The following is a 25,356-nucleotide window of genomic DNA, read 5'->3' as shown; positions in this document are numbered from 1 at the left end:
TATGTCAACACGAGGCCACGCCCCCCTTCTCAATCATTCTCACTGACTCTGGACGCTCGCTCCACCGGCAGACTCCACCATCCTCCTCCATCACCTGACCACGCTCCCTTCTCGAACATTCCCGTAGCCACCAGTCCCTTCGCACTCAAAACTGATACCCATGTCATTACCTCCCGTGGCCACTAGTCCCCTCAGACCACATGCAGGCTCGATTGTCATTACACATGGAAGCCCTCGAATGGTTTCCACATTAAGCTATGCTGGTGAACTGCCAGATGTCTAATACTAAACAACACTTAATTGAATGATTACCAATCTATATAATTACAATACCCTCCCACTCTCTGCCTCGAATCACTGCACCAGATTGAATTGAATTAAATGATGACGTCACCCTGATGCTGCTCTATTTAATACCGGAAGCAACAGGAGAGCTTCACCATTTTTGCCCGATGAAGCTGATTGTAATTATCATCGAAACGGCGTACTCAAATTTTAAAATGCTGTTGATTCTCTCTTCAGCACACCGGTGGGCTAAAGAAGTGAATTATTTTGTCCTTTAAAAAACGTGACATTTTTTACTGTTTGGCTGTGTCGGGTGGTGGAGGGTTACAACACATTTATAAATAACGCGATCTGACCCAAGAACCTATATTATGAATATGTGTGTGTGTTTCGGTTGTGCCTCAATCAATCACACTTCATTTGACGTGGTAATATCGCCCTCAATAAAGTCGGCACCAGCGCACAAATACATCGCAATGCCCGCCTTTTTGTCCGTGTACATTCTGGTTCCACTGAAAGTTGTTTGCAAAAAAATAACTGTAAACAGGTGATGTACTTTCATCTAGCGAGCAACGTCGTTAAACCCGAACTAAGTGCAATCCTTACCTCGGCAAAAAAACACAAGGGGGCAAACGTTATAAATGTTGTTTCAAATGTATCCCGAGAAAATGATGCTGCAAAGGTCAACGAGTGAATGCGGCGACGCGGGTGCAGTTGATCCCCGGGCCACGGCTCACTGACTCGACAAGTTGCCAAAGCGCATGTTTACCAGGTGTGGCAAAATACTTAACACCCCCCCCTCTCCATGACGAACAGGACGTGGCGAGGCGAACATTGTTGTCGTTGTTGCAATTCTACACGTGATTCCACCCCCCGACGTGTTGATGGAGTGGTGAGTGCATTTCTCTATTCTTGTGCATGATGGCAGCGATATGTTCAGGAGCTAAATGTGAGTGTATGTACTGTTGAACTTCTTTCGCACCGTACGTAGCCAACCGTACTAATCGGAGGTGCCAATGTCGTGGCCTGCTCGCCACGAGCGGGCTTCAGCAGAGAGAGTACGTGTTGTTCTGTTGTTCCTCTGTTGAAGGAGCCATACTACAGCGGGTTACTTCTTCGGTTCAAAGTTTGGGTTGCAGGTCGCGCTTTGGCTTGTGTCCTTAACTTTCCATTTTTGAAGGAGATGTCTGCAGCGACCTGTTGATGTTTTGGTGCGGTTGATGGTCACACAGGTTTCGATTTAAAGCTTTCGTGACTACAGGGATTCAAATTCTTTGTTCGTTCGGTAAAGTCACGTAGAAGGGAAATAATAAAATAAAATAAAAAAATTATAATAAAATAAAATTCTCACGACGTTTCGGCCACAACGCAAGCAGCCGTCCTCAGGTGAAGAACAAAGCTGTCGGAAAGACAGCTGTTTTATTTGTGTTATTTTATTATTTCCCTTCTAGGTGACTTTACCGAAAGAACCAAGAATATGGGTCACACAAGTGTCTCTCGATGAATGTCCAAGCCAGGAGGTGCGAAGTGTTTATTCCGGACTGAGTTTGACTCCCGGTCATGTCTTACTTGAATGACGACTGATGTCTGAAATCGGTCCTGACATGTCCCCCCACCTCCACCCTCTTCACCAACTCACATTGACAAACGTTGTGAAGTATGGCCAAATAACCCCCCACGACTGATACGGCGTGGGGAGACTTTCATCCAGCAGTAGATTGACCAAGGACTGATAAATAATCATCACTATATAATGTATATTGCGGGCAACTCAAACAAATGACCTGCGATATTTTTACGTCAACATTTTACGTAAACAAAAATATATAATCCTTGTAAAATTTCCCCATTTATTAACAATTAACTAAATTGCACCACTTCCATTGCCCCCAATTCTGCCTTTAAAAAATGCTATACAGTATGTATTGAAAGATAACACATACAGCCAGGGGCGGTGGCGCAGTGGTTAACGCACCACGCAATGACACGATAACTAACCACGGCTAGCATCGATGGCGAGTGATGAACCAGTCCTGAGTTCCCTGCTCCACCTTCACCAAACCCCACTGACTGGCGTTGGGAAGTATGATCAAACCTCCCTCCAGCAGTGGTTAAACAAATAACTGTGAATTATCTATATTCCTTTTTTGCCAGTATCCAGATGATGTAAACAAGAATAAGCTCTTTACCCTTTCAAGGTGTAGGCTAATCACTTTCAAGGACAATCCATGCATAATGAAAGCCTGTTTGTTTGCATGGTTTACAAGCATGTGTGTGGTTAATGTAGATTTTGATGACTTGTGACAGACGTCTGCTTGGTGTTTGAACATATTATCGCATGTATTATTTCCGGAAAGGGTGAAGCTTATGTTTTTTTAACCGACCCTATTGACTGTTTAATCACGCATGTGCAGAGGGAGCGGTCCTGAATCCGTCCACTTCACTGTCCAGCACTGGCCAGAGTGGAGAAGTATGGTACAACAAACAATCGTGACCGACATGGCATGGGGACGATATCATCTCGCAATGGATTCACAATGGGCTGCAATAAAAAATCACAAATAATAATGTACATCTTTGGTCAATCCGCTGCTTGATCAAAGCCTCTCCAAGCTACGTCGGCCATCGGAGTTTCTAACCATACTTCATCACGCTGGTCAACACGAGTTAGTGATTGGTGGAGGGGGGGACACGCATAGATCATAAACCCCTTTGCACTGACGTTCACCCGCGTTTATATCGCACTTAGCAAACCATTGCGTCACCGGTTCCACATCAATTATTAAGTGCTGTACAGTTCGTACGTATTATTTATTTAGCTAGCGATTATAAAATAATAATGTGACCTGGATACTTTCTCAAGATGGAACATCTCGTTTGCAAAGGAAGGGATGTCCGGTGCAGCATATTAATAGGACGATAAACAGTTTTAAACACGTGCGTAAATATATAAATGTGTCGTTAAAACCCGCCACCACCCGACACAGCCAACTAGTAAGGGTTGTCACGTAAACAGAACGTGATAATTCGTCACTAGTCCAGCGATGTGCTGTACTGCTATGAAATGGCCTCAGACGATACACCTGAGACCATTTCATAGCATTACTTAATTAACATCCTCGGGGCAATGGCGTAGTGACTACATTATCAGCTCAGAGGGTGTGACAATCAGTCAGACGTGGGGGGCCCAATGTTTGATTTGCGCCATTTACGGAATCCTAAAGTCGCTGCTGCTCTAACGAAATGAAAACAAAACGTGGAACGTTAATTGAAAGCGATCAACATACATAGGCGCTCGCTCTCCTGAGCTAAACGTTCTAACGAATATACCGCTCCATACGGATGGAGACCCTCTTCCGTGGTGACACCACACCCTCGCCGTTGGATGCATTCCACAGATACGTGTCGCTCACGACACCTGGACACCTCCCACCATCTGTATGCGCGTCGGACTCTCTCCGCATTATGGAACACCATCGGTCCCCACCCCTATAAACCCCTCCCCCACCGCCCCACACACACACTTTGTGAAGAAATAACGCACAAAGGTGGGAACCGCGCAAGCAGCGGTGTCTGTCGAGAGGTTCTTTCTGAGTTGCAGCGCCGATCAATCCCCACAGTTTGTCGTCAGATGTCACCTCCGTGACTTTAATCCGCCGTTTTGCCTCTTCCTACCGTAATAGATTACAAATTATTTTGTGCAGCGAGCGAGCAAGCTTGCAAGCCAGCCAGCCGCAGCGGTTACTAATTACTCGTTAACCCAACGTAGAAAGAGAGCATCATCGGCATCAGCAGCAGCATCAAGAGGAAGGGATCAATCGGAGCGGGTGACGCAAAAACGTCTTGAGATGTCGTTGTCAAAACCGCTGGAGACCGTGTGCGTGTCGCTGGTAATCCTGTGCTCGGTCCACCTCTTCGTGGTCTTGGTCGTGTACTCCGAGGTGCCCGCGAAGGCCATTTCGTTCCTGCGCCAAAGAAACCTGACGGACCGATCGGACGCCGACGCCGTGTGGCCCCCTCCGCCGATGAGGAAGACGCACCGGGCGGACCTCGCAAGCGCCACGCTCGGGGTGCAGGAGAACGTCGACGTTTCGGGCCAGAGTCCTCCCCGGGAACCCACGGAGCCGTGTTCCGACGACCCCGCAGGCCTTGGTGAGTAACATCCCGCCCGGCTCGATAACGACAAAAGCAGTAATCATATTTACTTCTCCGGCTCCTCTTCGCTTGTTAACTATACTCGTAACGACCTACAACGATATTGTAACAATACTTTACTCGCGTTTATATTGCGCCCATGAAGTTCATGGGTGGAAAAACCCGATTTTTCCAGCGGCAGGCATCGGTTTTTTTTTTTTAACCAATTAAACCGGATTTATCCCAATCTCAGATGACCGGGTTTAATATAAAAAGACAATTAAACCCGATTGTAAAAAAAACCAGACTGTGCCACCCTTGACGAGGTTACAATGCGTCTGTGAACTTTACCTCGTCTTGGACGCGGTGAGAGGGGCACACAAAAGATAAGTACGACGCAGTCATTGGTAAAACTGTAATCAAATGTTGAACGCTAAACAATGAGTAATAATAATACGATGTGCTCGCCTGTGTGTGTTTGACGCGTTATGATAAAGCTCGGTGTGGTTATTGTTGAAGCAACGTTTTTTACTCAACTTTAGAGCATTTCTACGGGGAGGAAGGGCTGAGTGGATATTGTTAGTGCGGATGGCTCTGTATCCTACACGGGAGAGTGCAATCATTTAACGCGAAATCTCCCTGTTTATTTTATTTTGGGGGGGGGTGGGCTATCTATAAATGGACCGCCGTATATAACATCCACGCAAATCCTCCTTTGAATCTCGGTGGTACGAGACCTCCCCACGGTGCAAAAGCCCCCACGCGTACAACACAATCCTAGTCCGCCATGATCGATTCACTGCTGGATGAAGGACCTCCCCCAAGCCGTCATTTCGCACACGAGCTGATGTAATCGCTTCCTGTGGGTGACCTCTAAGACGCGTTCCGTACCTTGGCTGTCACTACCTCATTATCATTCACCATTGGCCATATTTTATTCTAGCAGCGTCATTTTCTCAAGTTTATATTTAACTTAACATTTTTTTGTCTGTCATTTCTACACGCGGTTAATAAAGGGAATAAAATCAAATACCCCCCCCCCCCCATAACCTTGAACAGACTACGACGATCACTCATGCCAGCAACGGAGCATGAGGAAGTGATTGTACACAGCATTATAATATGCATTTACGGCCGAATCGACTTAGGGGAAGCCCAGAACCGCTTCCGATATTCGTCACCGCTGGTGGACGTGAGCAGCAATGGAACGCGAGTCGCCGCGACATGACATGATATCTCAATATCAACTTCTTGGTTCTTTCGGTAAAGTCACGTAGAAGGGAAGTAATAAAATAGTAAAAATAAAACATAATAAAACAATTCTCACGACGTTTCGGCCACAACGCAAACAGCCGTCCTCAGGTGAAAACCAGATCTGTCGAGGCGACAGCGTCTGAATGAAAAAGCACACGTGCTGTTTCATTCAGACATACTTCCCTTCTACGTGACTTTACCGAAAGATACTAATAGGGTTTTTCCCCTTTTTTCTGGCAACAAAACTGACACCTTTTGCAAGGAATCATGCTTACATTAACCACAATACCTGCAGTCAAATGCAAACCAGATTATTGTTTTTGGTTTGCATTTGACTGCAGGTATTGTGGTTAATGTAAGCATGATTCCTTGCAAAAGGTGTCAGTTTTGTTGCCAGAAAAAAAGGGGAAAAACCCTATTAGTATATTTTGGTACTGGCAAAGGAGATCCCATGATTTACCGAAAGAACTAAGAAGATGAATCCCTGCAGTCACGAAAGCTTTAAATCGAAAAATATCTCAATATCAAGTTTCCCAAATATTTGTAATTGTATTTTACAATTGTATTGTCTTGCATTCTTCCCCGCCCCCCCCTCATGTAATCCCAGCCAGAATAAGGATGACTTAAGTCCTTCAATTGTAATTCACTCAACACGATCCTGCCACGCGTATTTATAATCACTGCAGTTTATCGTGCCGATTGATTTGCTATCAAGTTACACCGAGTAAATCACACAATGACGTGCCACAATAGCGACGTCATGATTAGACGTGCATTAGAGACTTCGAGAGGCGCAACTTTGGCGAACTGTTAACGACCTCGCCTGGTATGGAGGATGCGGTGGGTTCGATCCCGACCCTGACGCCTGCTGTATATTTGGAGTTTGTGTGCCACTCTCTTGCCCCGCGGTCGCGTGCATTTTTCTCCAGGTCCTCCGGGTTTTCCCCTCCACGTTTAGAATCAACATCACGCGTTTCGATTATTTGTCTGCTATAAATTTCCACGTGATAATCCACTTCGTTGAGCTATCATTTGTGGCCAGATCGCTTCTGAAAAAATGCTATATAGCTCGGTGGGCCTGATCTGCTAAAAAAGAGTTTCGTTTGTAGTTTAGTGAAATAACTTAGAGGAAAATGGCAGTTATTTATTACTTAAATTTTAAGTACCTAGTTGTACCTGTTTGCAACTTCAATTATTGTTGGGGGGGGGGAGCCTCAACATTCCATCCATTGCCAACCCCCATGCTAAACCCCCCCCCCCCCCATGCTAACTGCACTACAGCCGTTTGGCCGAGGGCCAGGAGTTGGTTTGACAAGGCAACGTAAGTGAAAAACAACCTCCCTTTGTGCGTATTCAAGTCAAGCGTAGGGGGCAACTTTCAATTTACTAAGTCAGCAGCCAAAGGTGAGTAAGAACTTTGCGTGTATTTGTGGATTTTGACGACAAGAGGATTTAAGAATTCGTTAAACAGTTTGACTGGAGAGTTCCAGAGCGCATTTATTATATTACTGTTTTATATCGTTTCTGAGCTATACATTGTATATACATATCGTCCTTGCACTTATATATTACATGTAATAAGAATTGCCGTATTTTCCACTGTAGACCCAACCTGAACATTTTTCGGCCTCGGTCTATCAAACTCCGCAGTGTACTGCAATGAAATTCAACACAATCTCAACACAGATCTTTATACACATCAATTCATGCTATCCAAACACCTATATATTCATAGCAGCGTTGCCAAGTCTCATGAGAAAAAAACTAGAGGCACTGCCTTTCAAAACAAGCTTAAAATAAGCCGAACAACCCATTTTTAAGAGATAATAGATAATGTATTTATCCAGCAAAGTTACGCTGAGACATAAGACTCGTTTTAATGAGGGTCCTGCCAATTAATGATGAGTGTTCAAACAAATGGGAAGAAAACCGGAGGAACTGCGGAGAAACCCCACGCGTGCAAGGGAGCAACACTATCCCCAGGGTATGGCACCTTGACGTGCACGGGAAGGGAGTTGCATCACATTTTTGTGATCCACCAACACTCACTGCCTCAACAACACTGGATTCCTCCAGGCGTGCATAGCCAACCACGACTGGGCTTGAGAGAGGGTGGAATGTGAAGGTGTTTATAATAACGAAAAAAAAGAAATGTTGTACTGTTGTAGTTTTGCTGCCTACAACATTAAGTTGCACGCAAAATATTTGTAAAATAAATGTGTGTGTAATTAGGTTCATTTTAAAAGAGGCCATCCTCATGCTCTCCACCCTCCCGTGGCCCCTGTTGCCTCAATGGGGCACAGATTGCAGAACATCTCGGACGTGGAACGTAGGATGTTTTATTTAATTGGACACGCCAGAACATTCACAACTGGTGGGTGTTTTCTGATATGAATGGCGGAGTTATGTTTTTATACAGCCAGTCCTCGACTTACAAATGCACGACTTACGAACACCCGTACCTATAAACCAGCTTCCATGGAAAAAATAGTAGTAAAATGTATTTAAAAAAGCGAACTCGCACTTGTTCAGATGAGCGAACCCCCCCCTTTTTTTCGTTGAACCGTAACACGTTTCACAACACTGACCGTATGGGCATTTAAATGTAGTGCATTATTGTGTTCCGACTTACAAACCGTTCGACTTACAAACGAACGTGCCTCTGGAACGAATTGGGTTCGTAAGCCGAGAACTACCTGTACGTTTTGAACTTCTTTCGCACCGTACGTAGCCAACCATGTCAGTCGGAGAGTGTGGATACGAGGATTCTCAATCTCTTAATTACGTGCACAATACATTAACACTTGTCAATTGCCTAAACCGGTCCTACAACCATTATTATCAAACTATAACTTCGTGTTGCAGTCACCTGTAACACAAAAAGATTCCAAATAAAACAGCCTCCAAATAAAACGACCTCCAAATAAAACGAACCCCCGCAAAAAAAACCCATGTAAGCTACTTCTAAAAAAGTTTTATTCCGCTTTTATAAAGCGGGCTTGGCAAAACTGGTGCCAATTGTCGGAGTTACGGAATATCTGGCTCAAACACCCCAGGCATTTGGTCACTCGACATTTGATTGACTAACACAAATGTACTACTGTGCTTTATATACACAGTGCTGTTTTTATGCCTGTGGTTGGTGCGGGTCTTTTTTTTACTTGGGCACTCAGGACCAGTTCAGAATTATTTGGCACAAACTCAGGCCACCAGGCTCATAGTCCGAGTGTGCCAAGGCTAAGCACTGTGGCAGGACAATAAATTACAATACTATCTTATGTAAAGTCGTGTAGAATGCTTGGAGCGCGGTTCGGCAACCTGCGACTTTGGAGACGCATGCGGCTTTTTAAGGACAACCAGAGGCGTAGCTAGGGGGGGGGGGGGCAGGGGGTACATATGTCCCCGGGCGCCAAGGTAAAGGGGCGCCAAAATGAGGCTTACAACGTTACATTATAACTTATTGCGGCGGGCGCGGCAGCCTGAAACTACTGCACAAATCTACACCTCAACCTAAAAGTTTATATATCCCGCCACACACAGCCTACATGTCATGTAATTACATTTTGGTACGCGCGCCTATTAAGAACTTACATGGAAGAACGTCCCAAACAACAGACAGGCGCAGTCTTTCAGCCTTAGTCACTGGCCTGTTTTTTGGTGGCAGAAACTACGATGGCCTATTTTAAGTTCTTATTAGTGACACCACCACGCTCCAGGCGGCTGCAGCAGCCAGAGCAGCCCACGCACGTTCAATTACATCATCATGGTTTAAACGCCGACTAGCGAACGGAGAGGAAGTGAATCGTTCGTGGCTATTATATTCACCAATCAATAAAGCTGCTTACTGTTTTTGTTGTCTATTATTTACATCATCGAGTTCAAACTCACGAGCTTCGTTTGAGTTAACAAACGGTTTTAACAGGTGGAGAAAGCCAGAAAACTAAATTCTCATGAAAACAATCCTAGCCACCGCACAGCTTTTACTGCATGGAAGGAAGCCGAACGAAGGATAGATAATTGATGGTACTGGAATTGACGCAGTGGTTCAAGCTCAGATTCATTTGGAAAAACAACGTTGTTGAGATATATTGCAAAGAATACTCACCTGTATTAAGTTTCTGGTTTCACAAAATTTGGCACTACGTGGCCATGAGGAAAATTTGAATGCGGATGAGGATAAAAATGTTGGAAAAATTATCGCGCTGATCAAACTCGTGCAGTATGACCCATTGTTAGCAAAACACGTACAGCACGCAGGAGAAAATCCGGGATCAGTTTCTTATTTGTCACCGGAAATCCAGAATGAATGTATCCACATATTTGCGTCGACTGTAAAGAACCAATTGTTGAGTGATATCAGGAAAAACAAGTACTACGGTATCTTACTTGACTCAACTCCTGATCTAGGACATCGGGAACAGCTTCCTCAGGTCATAAGATTTGTGGATGTGGATTTTCAAACTAAAAAAGTAACTATCAAATATTTTTTGTAGGTTATATCGATATACATGCAAAAGATGCAGCAAGCCTAGAAAGAGTCATCGTCGAAAGACTGAAATCTGACATACCTCTAGCCGACTGTCGGGCACAATGTTATGACAATGCTGCTGTGATGACTGGGCATATATCCGGCCTTCAACAACGAATATGTGACAAATCACAGAGCATTGTCAACTGTGACAACCACAGCTTAAACTTAGCAGGAGTACACTCAGCTAAACAGGATCCACATTTCGTCACATTTTTTGGAACAGTTGAAAGTATATATTTGTTTTTCTCTCATTCAACAATTCGTTGGGAAGAGTTAAAAAAAGCTGTGCCCATCACAGTAAAGTGGGAGTCTGAAACATGCTGGAGTGCACGATCAGAAGCTGTTAAAGCTATCTATGAAGGACTGGATGAACTAGTAGGGCTGCTAGACAAATTATCGGAGGACGTAACTATGACGCCTGAAACCAGAAGCGATGCAGAACAGTTACAGGCATGCGTATTACATTTTAACTTCATAGTTGTATTACATTTATAGAATGTCATTCTTGGAAAAATGTATCGTGTTCAGATGCGCTTACAGGAATTTTTGGAAAACGGGGCATAGATACAACAGTATCCTACTATGAACTTCAAGGAAGCAGCAACTGATCTTGAATCTTTGGAGCATGAATTTGTCAAGCTACGTGATGAGTTGAGCCAAGTTGCTGTAGAAAACGCCAAAACAAGATGCACAGCCTGGGGGATAGATGTGGACAGAAGAAGATGCCAGGAGAACTGGCAAGAGATGCAGGACTTTCAGCAGAAGAAGAAATTGTGCGCGTTATGAAGAGCGTACTTTATCGACTTCAACAGGAGATGTCAACACGGTTTTTACGACTAAAAGACCTGAACACAAAATATGGATTTCTGCTGGACGTCAAAACTCTTCTATCCGACACAGATTTCGATGCAATTCGTCGAAATTGCACAGATTTTGGAAATTTCTATGACACCGACATCAATGGCCACGAACTTTTCACAGAAATTGGAGATTGAAAAATGCTGCTCAGTAACCGGAATGAAGTTCTACCAGAAACTCCTTTGGATCTTCTTAGTTTTATTGTGTTTTATGGAGACGACATATTTCCGAATTTGCGAATTTCACTGCAAATTTTATTAACAATAGCAGTTTCAATTGCAAGCTGTGAGCGGTCGTTCAGCAAATTGAAACTTTTTTTGTCGTATTTGCGTGCTTCAATGGGACAAGATCGTCTCAGCGATCTTGCTCTTCTTAGCGTTGAAAGAGAAACATTTGAAAAAACAGATTTTGATTACGTGATTGACCAGTTTGCGACAGTGAAATCAAGAAAAATTAATCTTTTGTAGACTATGTCAACCAGTCTACGACAGTGACTGAGTGAGCCATGTAATATCATTTCTATAAATTTGCTTCTTTAAATACAAAGTTTCATTAAAATTTAAATTGTTATTCCTTATTCGATGTAATAGGAAAATGTGCGCCAATTTTATAGTTCGTCCCCGGGCGCAAAATATCCTAGCTCCACCTCTGGGACAACTACTTTTATTAAGGGCCCCACCATCTCCTATTCCCGTGCTTTGCGGCTCTTGAAATATCGAGTTGCTTTACCGAATCCGACAAAATGGCTGTTCTTGTTATTTTGTTTGCCGACTCCCTGGCCTCGGGTGTCTGCAACAAGTACACGATATTATACGTCATCTTTGACTGAAGTCAAAATAATGCATTGCCAAAAATGCAATGAACGCAATTATCGAATGAATGTAAGCGTTACGCAAGCATCTGCCCCATCGGGAATTATTGTCAGGCGTAGTGTCCTTTTATACTGTGAAAAACATCCGGAAGTTAAAGAGATCATCATTTTGACTCTTCAGAAAAGTAAGGGTGCTTGGCCACGACACGTTGCGAGAAGGGATTATGGCCTATTGCCGAGACATGCGACGAGGAGATGGAGTGATGAGAATTCGGCTTGTGTGCAGGTGCTCGGTGGATCATTACAGCGCAGAATCGTGAGAGATGGTGACGGCTTTTGGAGGCATTCATCCAGCAGTGGATAGATCATGACCGATGTTGTTGCTGAAAAAGCACCCTCGAACATATAATTCATGCTAAAAAAATGTGCTGAAAATAGTCGACCGGTTTGTTATTGTGAACTCATTTGCTATTATATATTTTTTTACTTTTAAGGCAGTGTCATTGGCGAATGATTTTGATTTTAAGGGTGGTAAAACAAATACTTGCTCCCGACAAGTACATCGCTTGTATTGTAATTCAGCCACAACCTCGGGTGAGCAAGTGCAGTAATAATTCAGGTTTTTCCAGCCCATATGAAATTGTGCCACCTCAACCAGCATTAGAACAGGACTATTAAATAAAAATAAAAACATGGTTTGTCAGCAAACAGGGATGTTGTTTGTGATATTTGTTGTAAGGCATTTTGAAAACATAATGTGCCTAATATTGGTCCACAGGAATTCTTCCACCACTCAGACCTGTTGCATTTTTATACTCCATAACCAGTTTACAATTCTCTCTCAACCTCTTCACCGGTGGGTAACATCTATGTGGACTCAGAAATCGATCACTGTACAAATATAACCCATAATGAACAGGGGGCGATGGTAATTGTCCACATTTATGTATTATGAAGAAGCACGCTCGCCTGAAACATCACCGGTGTTTTTTTCTTTGAAGGTAGTGTTATTGGCGAATGAGAGTTTTTTTTTCATTATTCCCATTGCGATTAATCATCATCAGCCATGATGAATCAACTGCTTGATGACGGCCTCCCAAAGCCATTACATCTCACGATTCCGCGATGAAAAAATCCACCTAGTTACCTACACGCAAGCCAAGTTCATCGCTCAATCTCCCAAGATCATGTACATTTCTTGACAGTTTGAAACACATTTAACGGTGTACGTTTTCCAATCCATGTCTCTCTACGTAATTCCAAGCGTGCATCTCCATGCTTCTTGGCACACTTAGTTTACAGTTAACATGGTAAATATGTATTATCATAATCATAATCAAACATTGGCTATCCAGTGCAGAATAAAGGCCTCTCCATGCTCTGTTCGCCATTGGTTTTGCTTGACTATACTTCACCATGCTGGTCGTGCAGGTTGGTGATGAAGTGGCACAGAACCGGTTAAGATATCCCTCAACTTAGGCTCGGAATCAAACGTTTTTGTTTTCTGTAATGAGCTAAATGCCAAGTCCATAATCAGCTATGATTAATCCACTGCTGGATGAAGGACTCCCCAAGCCACCACCATGTTTCCCTATCCTGCCATACAACAATCCACCTAGTGCACCTGCCCAGGAGCTAATTTCAACACTCCACCTCCTTTGTAGATGTGCTATACTGAATATGTTAATTGGACACAAGTTAAAATAATTATTTTTCCTTCGTATGGTATTGTCATAGCTGCTGGTGACAATCTAAATGTGGTTCTTTTTTGCCGCATTACTCTTATACAGACCACATTCAATTGTGTGGCTTGCTTTTTGTACTCTGTAATGTGAGGAAATATCCGGCTCACTGACGTACTTCTGTTGGTAATAGACCACACACAGTGCAATGCTGTACACCACAAGAACAAACGGATTAAAGCATACTCGTGCCTTATTTGTTACAAAGAGGTCTACACCCTATAAAACAGTCTGCATTCAGCAGCTTTCCTCCTCTTTCCTCCTGATGACGGTCGCTTGTGTTGTGATATAGTTTTTTGTTTATTTAATATTTAATATTCTTATTAATTTGTACCTATCTACGTGGTTTTCCCGAAAAACCCAGAGAAAATATAGCCCTTTATCAGAAAGCGACCTGGCCAGCAAATGATAGCTCAACGAAGAGACTTATCATCTCGTGGACATTTATAGTAGCCAAATACTCTAAAATGTGTGTTTATTCTAAATGTGGAGGGGAAAAATCGGTGGACACAGACAAAAACTACAGATGACCAATGGTGAAAGAGACATGCAAACTCCAAATATTCAGGTGTCAAGGTCAGGATGGAACTCAAGGCCTCCTGTTTACCAAGGCAGTCAACATCTTGCCACCGTGGCGCCCTTGCCATCGATTTCGGCAAGGGCTGACATCGATGGCAATGTTGGCAATGGGCCGGTATGTTAGACATGGATAGCCGGCAGGGCTGGTTCAGATATCGATGGCGAGTGATGTCTGAACCGGCCCTGCTGACACCCATCTCCTTCACCAAGCCGCATTGACCAGCGTGATGATGCATGGTCAAACAACTGCCATCACCGAAACGTTCGTGGAGGCTTTCATCCAGCAGTGGATTGATAAAAGGCTGTGCTTGATTATTGTTCATCCACATCTACTAAATACACTCTTCACGAGACGGAGTAATCGGAGAACATGTACAATAAACTGCGAACACACAGAGTAGTAGACTTTCGTTGAATAACATTTTATAGCAATTTAAAAGTGGCTCTTTTAGAAGGTTGACTACACACCTCAAGGACATTAGGAGCGGTACCATTGACAGGAAATCCAGGCTTGTGATGTGAAAATGAAAGAAAAAAAATGTCTAAACATTATCCAGGCTTGTGTGTAATACAGTACGTGTCAGGCGGTGAGGCAGTCTTTGTTGAGGTTAGGTTTTTTTTTGCTGCTGACAAACACGTTTTCTCAAAGAACGACAGCCCCACGGCAAACGCAGGAGGCAACAGGCCCTTCTCTATAATCCTACCGCTCTAATTCGGCACAAGGAATGCTGCCGTGGCGGTGTTGTAGTGGCCAACAAATTTGACTAGCATTCCAGCTGTCGCTGGTTCCATCTCCCGGTTTCTTTAACCCGTACAGAACAAGGAGGAACGTACAAACTCGACACAGGCGCACGGGTCTGAAATCGAAACTAAGCTCTACTACATTATGCATGCGCATTATGCGAGCCGATTGATCTTGTCCTTCCTGTTAATTGTGTGTGTGGTAATCCCTATTGAAGTATGGTGGCCTGTATAGGCATGCATTTAAACAATGTATTATTTTATGATTAGCTTCAACGCAGCACTATCCGAACAGTTAAAATTATTTTTATTCCTTTCAATTTCGATAGATTCTCTAATTAGTCTTGGCCAGTCGTAACTAGTTTTGCACAGAACTTCAACATTATCAAAATTAATTGTGTCCTTTTTGGCACGCGTGTTCTGCTACTTTTAACAGTTTGGGAGTATCTAATATTTATTTGGTCTTCTTTTAGTCTCGTGCTGATCAATCGTCCTGTTTGCCCAACATGGCATTTGTCACAAGTGTGGACAGGAAGGACAAGATCAATGGTCTCGCATAATGTGCGTTGACTCATTAATCCCCCCCACGCTTTGCGCAAGAAGAGCACACAAGTGTGGTCACCACATCTACGCCTCTATATAATGAACGAAACAGGTGGACTTCTCCACAAATCGGGCTGTCGCTTGATGAAGCTAGTTGTAATTACTGGCAAAACGTTGTGCTCCGATTGTAGATGTGTTGGAGAGCCAACACATCGGTGTGCTGTACTCGTGACGAATTGGCACGTTCTGTTTACGTGACAACCCTTACTAGTTGGATGTGTCAGGTGGTGGCGGGTTTAACGACACATATTTACACGATCTAACCCAAAAAAACCCTCTTATGGATGATATTGTTCGCGAAAGCCTACGTGTTAAACCAATCTCAAGATGATTGACCACCCTAGTTCATCTTCTTGGTTCTTTCGGTAAAGTCGCGTAGAATAAAAATAATAAAATAATGAGAATAAAACGTAATAAAATAATTCTCACGACGTTTCGGCCACAATGCAAGCAGCCGTCTTCAGGTGGAGAAACAGGTCTGTCGAGAAGGCAGTCTGAATGGCACGCCCCAGGCTTGGAGCGACTATTTCTGCTGGGATGGAGGGGCGAAGAGCGTCTTGACAAAATAATTTCCATATCAAGAGGAATTTAGCATATTTATGGGAAATGCAGATATGCGATTAGTACTACTTGTGAAATGCGTCGGAGGTTTTGCGAGGGGTTTAAAGTCATTATGGCCATACATTATGCAGGATTAGCAGTATCAAAGGGAGGGAGTAAGGTTATAATTAATAAAGGGAAGGAATGTTAATAATATGGCGCCGCAGCAACTAATATGCTTATAGACTATACATTGTAATATTACACTATGTATTATTTTACCCACCCAACTGTATACCACACTGCTGTATATTCACTATACAATTACGATACTATTACCTTATACATTGTATTAACCATTACATTTTAATACTATTTATTATTGTACAATATGCTATACACTATACCATTGACCGTCGCGTGAAAGGTACTAAGAGGAAGCAACAAAATATGTTAATGGGAGAGTGGTGGTAGGAAGCTTGCAGTGGAGCAAAGAATCCATTCCCTGCGGAGAATATAAGATATATAGTCAATGTCAGTGAGTGGACTGCGGTCTGAAAGTCACCGTAAACGTGAACACAATCAGTTAAGATCCTAAATGGTTTATTACGTCCTTCCAATGATTGCTGAGCCAGAATCCATCTTCTCGGTTGAAATTTTCTCTGTGTTTGTATATGTGGATCGCCTCATGGACAAATCTCTCATGGTAGCTGGATGGCTTGCAGAGAACCTCTGTCTTGGAGAAGTCAATGTCATGCGAGCCCACTGAATTGTAACAGTGATCTGCCACGGCTGAGGTGTTTGTCCTACCGTGTTTCAAGTCTGCTTCATGTTCACGGATGCGGTCCGAGACATGTCGTTTGGTTTCTCCAATGTAACTGCTACCACAGAGGCAACTTAGTTTGTAAACGCCAGGGTACTGTATGTCTGGAACTACGTCTTTTACAGACGGGACCAGATCACGGATTTTATGTACTGTGTTGAATCGGACCTGGATCTTGTGTTTACCAGGATTTTGGAGATATTTTTTGTGACCCCAGCAATGTAGGGTAAGGTGATGGTTTTGAAAGGCTCCTCAACAGGATCCTTCTTGATGGTTGGAGTGATGGCTTTGCGGATTGTGTAGTCGGAGTAACCATTAGCCTTAATAGCTTGGTGTACGTGTTTAATCGCATATCTGCATTTCCCATTAATATGCTAAATTCCTCTTGATATGCAAATTATTTTGTCAAGACGCTCTTCGCCCCTCCATCCCAGCATAAATAGTCGTTCCAAGCCTGGGGCGTGCCATGCAGACTCTGCCTTCTCGACAGACCTGTTCTCCACCTGACGACGGCTGCTTGCGTTGTGGCCGAAACGTCGTGAGAATTATTTTATAATGTTTTATTTTCATTATTTTATTATTTTTCTTCTACGTGACTTTACCGAAAGAACCAAGAAGATGAATCCCTGCAGTCACGAAAGCTTTAAATCGAAATTCACCCTAGTTCAGTCAAGTCATGGCCCTGGGCCAGAAGTGGAAATTCCACATTCAAATGGCAAGGATAATTTCTCGTATAGGTTAACCACTGTTTATTGTTTTCATCCATGAAGGGGTACTTATTTTATGAACCCCATAGAATGATGTGCTGAATCGGCTGAACTCGCACGCCTCTATTTGTGACTTGAGGACCTTAACCACCACGCTGTCTGACTGCAAAATGGATATCCATCAACATTTACTCTGTCATGGCTTGGGCGGAGGCCTTCATCCATCAGTGGAATGATCATGGCTGGTGATGAGTATTTTATGATAGGCACAATGTATGGAGCAATAATGCAATAGTCAGTGCCCTGTACTCTGATCCCAGAATACGGGAAAATCTTTAAAATGCATTCATAAATGATTCATCTTTATGTTACCTGGAGTGTTTGTAAAAGGTCATGTTTGTTTACTTCACGTTGATTCAATAACAAGTACACTGTCAAAGAACAACTGTTAGCAGCTTCCACATTCTGTAAAAACAACTTTTATCTCACCCCTCAGCATTACAATGCAAATGTAAGTCGATTGAAATAGAATTAGGTTTGATACTGGTGACAATTACTGTATTCAGTAATCAACTACTTTATTGTGATTAATTACTCGTGCCTTTGAAGGCGAAAAACTCCCTTTGAGCAACACCCAATATGAAGCGGCTGATGACGCCGATGATATCACCATTTGACTCTGGGAAATCAGCTTTTTGGGACTGGTGCAATTAGTTACCGCTTTGTGGGGAATTAAACAGTGGTTGTCCTATGGATAGACTTAACCCCGTCATAGGAATGTGGAATCTCCACCACTGGCTCAGAAAGGTAACAAGATATGAGCACTGCCTTCAATGCTCATTTGAATAGGAAATCACTTAGGCTTGTTGTTATAGCAACCGATCTGAATGAAATCTGATCGTGTTGTGGTTCACATTGCATTATAAGGTGTGTTTTGCCAATGAGTGATTGCCCTTGGGCACATCCTGTATTTGGATCTCCCACACACACACACTGGTAAACACAAAATAACAATTGCGGGTCATTGTGGAGAATAAAAGTAACATATGCCATCATCAGCAGGACAAATGCCTCTTTCACAAATCTGCCTTTCCACATACAAATGTACATTTACACACAGCCTTCTAGTACGGTACTTTTCAACTTAAGTGTATCATCAGCAGTCAGATGCTAATGATTGTTTTGTGTCACGTATTATATGAGGGTGCTACGGTGGCGAGATGTTAACTATTTTTCCTGGTATACAGGAGGTCGTGGGTTCAATCCCGACACTGATGCCCGTATATTTGAAGTTTGCATGTTTTCCCATGGGTGGATTTTTCTCCGCGTCCACTGGTTTTTCCCCTCCACATTTAGAATGAACATGCGTTTTTAAATATTTAGCTTCTATAAATTTTCACACGATAAGCCACTTCATTGAGCTATGGTTTGTGGCCATGTCGCTTCTCAAAAAGAGCTATATAGCTCAGTGGGTCTTACCTGGTAAACTGAAAATAGCTTCATTAATATAGTTTTACATCACAAGCACCCATCTTTAACAGAGAGGAAGGCTTCGTTGTCTTTTGATATCTGTCAGGTCACCAGCACCAGTTCCAGCAAGCCGTGGGACGAGGACTTTTAATTCATCCACAACCTTTCCGCACTGCACTACTTGTGCTTCATGTAACTAATGTAAACATTTCCGCGTATTCTTTTTTACATGATTTATGGGGAGCATTTCCGTAAAATCGGATTTCCATAAGTCGGGTCTTCCACAACCCAGAGACTGTCTGTATATACAAAGAACATGTTTTTACATGGAACAACATATATTGGAAGGTGTATTATTTGCTTACTTATATTTGTTACTGAAGTAAAAGTTCGGTACAATCGACCATTGCAGTTTGAGAGGATGCAATATATCAGCCCATTCCAATTTAAGATTCTCAGCTGCAAGCAGCAGGAATTTTGTGTAATTTTAACTCCAGGTAGTGTAAAACGAACCTCGTTTGTATTCTCACAACACTGGTTCTCCTTTGAGCTGATCGGATTTCTAGTTTCTACAAAAAAACTAAAAGGAATGCATTCCAATGCAGCAATTGCGCAAACAAAACCACTGGCCTCGACATTTTAAAGTTGTTCACGCAGTGCCATATGAAATGACCAAATTCATCGCAGCTGCTCACGCCATTGCTGATTTGATATGCTAAGGGTCCACTTCACCTTGACCCGCATTGACCAGGATGAAGAACAACCCAGAGCCCAGGCCTACTGATAGTATCATAGGCCTTGACCAGGTCAATAAAGCAGAGATGTAGGTCTTGCTGGAATTCCCTACACCTCTGGTGTAGCAGATGGACAGAAAATATGGTGTCTGTGCAGGACCGCCCTTTCCTGAAACCACATTGAGGCTCCGAAAGCCTCTCCTCAGCGTGCTTAGAAAGGCGATGTTGAATAATCCTTGCCAGGACCTTTCCCGGCACACTGAGGAGTGAGATGCCCCTGTAGTTGTTACAGTCTGTGCGGTCCCCCTTAAAGAGGGGGGGACCACCAGGGCATCCTTCCAGTCCTGCGGAACGTGTCCAGTGGGCCAGACTGTTGTTATGATGTCATGTAGGCCAGTTTGTGCACAAACGCCACCCTCCCTCAGCATTTCGCTTGGGAGATCATCTCTGCCCGGTGCCTTTCCTGGTCTCAGACTCTGGATCGCCTTTAGTACTTTCTCAACAGATGGCACCTCAGCCAGCCACTCACTTCAAATATTTGGGGCACCACAGCCTCTGCATTGTCATCCCCACTTTGTCCCACGATGTTTCCTATGTCAAGGGATTTCCCCTCCCCCAGGACTTCACAGAAATGCTCAGCAAATCTGCAAACCTGTTCCTGGGAGTCGGAGATTGGATCACCGTTTTTTCCCCTAATGATGGTAATAGGTGTGGCACTGCAGGTTACTTTTTTGATGGAGTTAGGTAAACACAACACAACAACACAACAACCGCCATTCGCCACTAAGTGGCGGTGACGTCACCACGATGCTTGTGCCAGGCCAAGTGCACCTTGAGGCCACGTGAAGTGTCGAACGCCCGCTGGCAGGAGGTCATGGGGCAGACCCAGGTGCCACGGGTTGACTGACCGAGATGACCGAGATGACTGGCTGATGCACCACCTGTGCCCCCTACTGTGCCAACTTGCTGTGCTTTAGCCACCCGGCGCTCCGCTCGTTATTGTGAGCGTCGCTCCTCCGCCCTCCGTTGTTGTTGGAGGGCGACTGCCTCCAACTGCCCAGTAGCGTCCTTCACGAGCCTCCTCCACTGAGGCCGATCTTGACACCGCTGGTACCAGTCATCGGCAAGTCCACTCAGCTCCACGTCCTCCTGTACCACATCACTCCATCTCCTCTCCAGCCCGTGCCGCGCCCGTCTAGCCCCCTTGATCCGGCCGAACAAAAGCTGTTTAGGCATGCGGTGGCTGGGCATGCGGGCTACATGACCCAGCCAACGCAGCCTTGCCTGCCGGAGGAGCTCACTGATGGGACTTTGCCCAGATCTTAGGTAAACACATACTTATACACATACATAGTTCTTGTTCTACCTAACTTTCTACTGTTCTATTTTTTAGTTTCACTTTGAGTCAAGTTCTGGATATGTTGGATCTAGATGACCTCCCAGACCAGGCATGCAACATTGCAGTTATCCCTCAAAATGAGAAAGATGCTGTCCTCAGTGATTGTGATAGCGATGGGTGAGATATGGACTATGAGGGGGAGACAGGCCATTTGCCAGCCAATCTGTTGAATGCATATGCTGAACTTATGTAAACAGATCATGACAGGAACAACGTTATCAGTGATGATGACCTACCCCTCCCCCACCCCCCTCCACTGTTGATAATAAAGAGCCAAGGGCCTCTATAAGCCATATTGGGCAGCCAGAAGAGCCAAGGGCAAAGCTGCAGTTGGTCAAAAATAAAGATCAAGTGTTCAAACGATCGAAGAGGCCTGCCACCGCTGTGATTCCAAACCACATAGTATACAGCCCAAATGCTGCAGAATGTGTAAAACAAAGCTGCCCCAACCCAATGGATGTTTTCCTACTAATGTATCCACCCATCCGAAGAGAGATCACCATTGAAATGTCCAACCTCTACAACCACCCAGACCAAGGACAAGCAACTGTATCTGAGTATGGATGAGCTCCTTACATTATATGGCATCATTATCACATCTGGGTACAGCTTTATTACAAGAAGACATGTACCGGTCACTTGACAGTGATGTACACAATAATAGCATTTCAGATGCAATGGCGGAGAAATCGCTTTGATGAAATAATGGCCTCAGTTCATATGGTTTACAACACAAAGTTCACTCACGACCCGTTTTTTTAATGCTAGGCTATTCTTCTCCGAGCTCAATCAGTCATACAAAGTCATTCCATTTCAGGAATGGCTGTCAGTGGATGAGAGCATGATCTGATACTATGGCTGACATGGATGTAAGCAATTCATAAGAGGTAAACCAATCCGTTTTGTTTACAAGCTATGGAACCTTGCCTCATCCAGTGGTTACATGTATCACATTGAGCCATATGGTGGATCCCACACTTTCCTCCCTGAGACTGGGTTGGGTCAGGGACCCAGTGTCGTTCTCGGTCTTGCAGAACAATCTCAGGTGCCTCAAGGTTGCAAGTTCCTTAATGACAACCTCTCCAGTTCGCCTGCACTCCTTGATGAAATGACTAAAAGAAGATATGGGAGCTCTGGAACGATGAGGAAAAATCGTCTGTTTGACGTTTTATTATTCAAACCACAGAAGGACTTCATGAAGTTACGTCGGGGAACCTTTTGAGGTTCTGACCCAAGGAGACAAGTTGCTAGTTCGTTGGAAAGACAATAACATTGTCACAGTGGCAACAAACATGGAGGAGAAATACAGTGAAACCCCTCTGTCAAGAGATGGAACAAGGAGCGACGTGCCTTTGACAAAGTCCCACAACCAAAATGCATAAACCGATACAATGAGCACATTGATGGTGTTGACCTTCACGACCTACAGGTTTCAAGATATCATATCTCGATCAGGTCTAAGAAGTGGTGGTGGCCCATCTTTGCATGGCCACTCAACAGTGCACTCGTAAACAGCCATTTCCTTTCACAGAGACGTTATGGGAGGGACCATCGACCTGCTCACCTTCTCATGGATAGTGGCACAGTCTCTTATGCAAATGTTTGGGACGAAACCACTGAGCCACGGAAGGAGATCTCTACTGGCTGCCACTGTTGACGATTGGGCAAGATATGACAGCTTCTCACTGGCCAATCAACACGATGCACCGGTTCCAGGGATGTCGTCATTGTGACAAACGCATACCTATGCATGTGATGAATGCAAAGCGCCACTGCACATTGAGTGCTTCAAGATATACCATGGACACAGTAGCAAAGGAGATAAGTGAATGAAACACAGCTGAAAAATCCAATGAAAGAAAAATAGAAAAGTCAAATAAGGGTGAGGAGAAGCAATACAACGGACTCTATGAAGAAAAGAAAAATCGACGAAAAAGGGAAAAAGACAATCAAAATGACTGAAATGTTTTTGGAAAAGAGTAGGTCTGACTGATCGTGGTTCAAAATAGTGATGGACAAACTAAATCGTGCACTTGGTTCTGAAGCCTACTGCCAGTGACAGAGTTAAATGTGTTAATAACTGGGCTGGGATATATAAGAATTTTCATGACTGGATAGGAGAAATGTGTTAATGCAGTATACATCACGTTATCCCACCAGTCACAATTGTGACCGACCATAAACACACTTTTTACACATATTTTTCCATAAAAAATTCAAAAAAATGATTGCTTATTTCACAGGGTTACTAATGGCACATGATTTGGATATTTTCATGTCTGGGAAAAATTCGGGATTGAATGGGTTAAAGCTCTGAAGTCTCCTGCTCTTAGCGTGACGTGAGGATTCCCACAGTCTAATGCTAGCGAAGTGAAATTTCGCACAAATCTAGTACCGGTAAATATCTCCACAGCACCTCGTAACGTAGCCATGTAATGATTCGCCCTCCCTTGGCGATTTAATTTAGTTGCAATTCAATTCAAGATTGTATTCTTTTATTCGTCTCATTTCACCTAATTTATTTGGAGTTTTATCCTTTTTTCTTCTCTCATTTGCGTAAGTGTTACCCCGTGAGTTGAAATTTTAACCCTGCAATTAATTACTGATCCTTTGGTCATGGTAGGGCCTCCACTGATCCCCTCTAAAAAAATCTAACATTAGCTTGAAAAAATAAACATTTGCATATCAATTTAAAGCTTTCGTGACTGCAGGGATTCATCTTCTTGGTTCTTTCGGTAAAGTCACGTACAAGGGAAGTAATAAAATAATAAAAAATAAAAATAAAACATAATAAAATAATTTTATTATTTTTATTTTTATTATTTTACTACTTCCCTTCTACATGACTTTACCGAAAGAACCAAGAAGATTTGCATATCATTTGCATGAATTGTGCATAGCCAAATATCACGCGCACAAGAATGTAATTTCATTGGTGGATAATTTTTAAATATAATTTCACCCTTTGACATTCCACTTCTGGGGTTGTTTGACCATGCTGCAGTGCACCGAGGAAGACCAAACATGGCAACTGTCTGCACAGTGGATGTATACCCATTAAGATTGGTGGGAGGTGGAAGGCAAAGATTTTACACCCTCACACCAGGATTTAGTAACTGAGACACAACATTTCAACTGCTTTAAAGAGCGAATATTTTTGTCTGCTTTAGAGGGTGACTTTAAAATTCCAAAGGCTAAAACTTGACAGTAATTCCACCGCTTGTTGTCAAACACACTGAGACTGTGACAAAATTTTAAAAAATGCAGACTAAATTAACATTGAATGCCCCCTTCAGAACCATGCCAGCCTGGGACCATTGTTTTCCAAGTTGAGTCGGGCCCAAACTGTTAAACTGGCCTCATCAGTAGGGGGCAAGGGACAGCGTCAATTATTTCTATAACTTTTTACCAGTCGATTGTGTGAATCAGCCATTCCACATTCATTGCACGCGACGTCAGCAGAAACCTAGCACCTCCTGAGCGGCACGGAGCTAGCTTGGCATGGCCCCGCCGCGCGGCTCTGTTGTACAGTGGAAAAGCAGTATCAGTCTCATAACGAGCTAGCTGAGTGTGACCTGCTTAACACATATTACATTATCATGATAACATTATCATGATAACACAGTATTGATTTTGAAGGCGTGTAAATTTGAGAGGAAACAAGATAAAAAATATTTTTTTTTCCTGTGTTTCCAATCCACTGTGTAGTCGTTTTCATAATCGATTACTGGTTCTCAAAGTCAGGAAGCGGTCATTGGTTTCAGTGGAATTTTAGTAATGAATGCACTGTTTGTCACACGTATTTATGCAGTGGGGCCCCTTCTGGTGGAATTCAACATTCCCGTGACCTTGGAGGAGACAAAGACCATGAACCCAAAGGTGCAAGAAGGTGGCCGGTTCCGTCCCGCAAACTGCATCTCCAAACAGAAGGTGGCCATCATCATCCCCTTCCGGCACCGGGATGAGCACCTCAAGTACTGGCTCTACTACCTGCACCCGATACTCCAGCGGCAGACCATCGAGTATGGCATCTACGTCATCAACCAGGTAGGAACGGCACACCACCCGCATCCGTGGCTGCCCCCTGGTTAAACAACGCAGGAATTTTAGCCGCAAAGTAAATGGGCGGCCGTCCAATTTCAAAG

At 43.6% G+C, this 25,356-nt stretch overlaps 1 protein-coding gene across 2 annotated transcripts in view; it reads left to right on the top strand.

Moving 5' to 3' along the window:
- Positions 1-3,353: 3,353 nt before the first annotated feature.
- The window catches only part of LOC133351847 (beta-1,4-galactosyltransferase 2-like), a 42,634-nt gene continuing 20,631 nt past the window's right edge, over positions 3,354-25,356 (top strand). The window contains exons 1-2 of one of the 2 annotated variants that reach the window (XM_061567411.1): positions 3,354-4,437; positions 25,023-25,258. In XM_061567411.1, the coding sequence (XP_061423395.1) occupies positions 4,134-4,437; positions 25,023-25,258 (540 nt within the window). In that variant the 5' untranslated portion in view covers positions 3,354-4,133. The remainder of the gene's footprint in view (positions 4,438-25,022; positions 25,259-25,356) is intronic. The other variant, XM_061567413.1, reaches the window with a different exon arrangement.

The sequence above is a fragment of the Lethenteron reissneri genome, chromosome 39 (genome assembly GCF_015708825.2).
Source record: "Lethenteron reissneri isolate LAM-NWPU_2019-01 chromosome 39, ASM1570882v1, whole genome shotgun sequence".
NCBI classification, from domain to species: domain Eukaryota; kingdom Metazoa; phylum Chordata; class Hyperoartia; order Petromyzontiformes; family Petromyzontidae; genus Lethenteron; species Lethenteron reissneri.
Note: the sequence above shows the minus strand (reverse complement) of the source record. Positions and strands in the feature narration are given on the sequence as shown.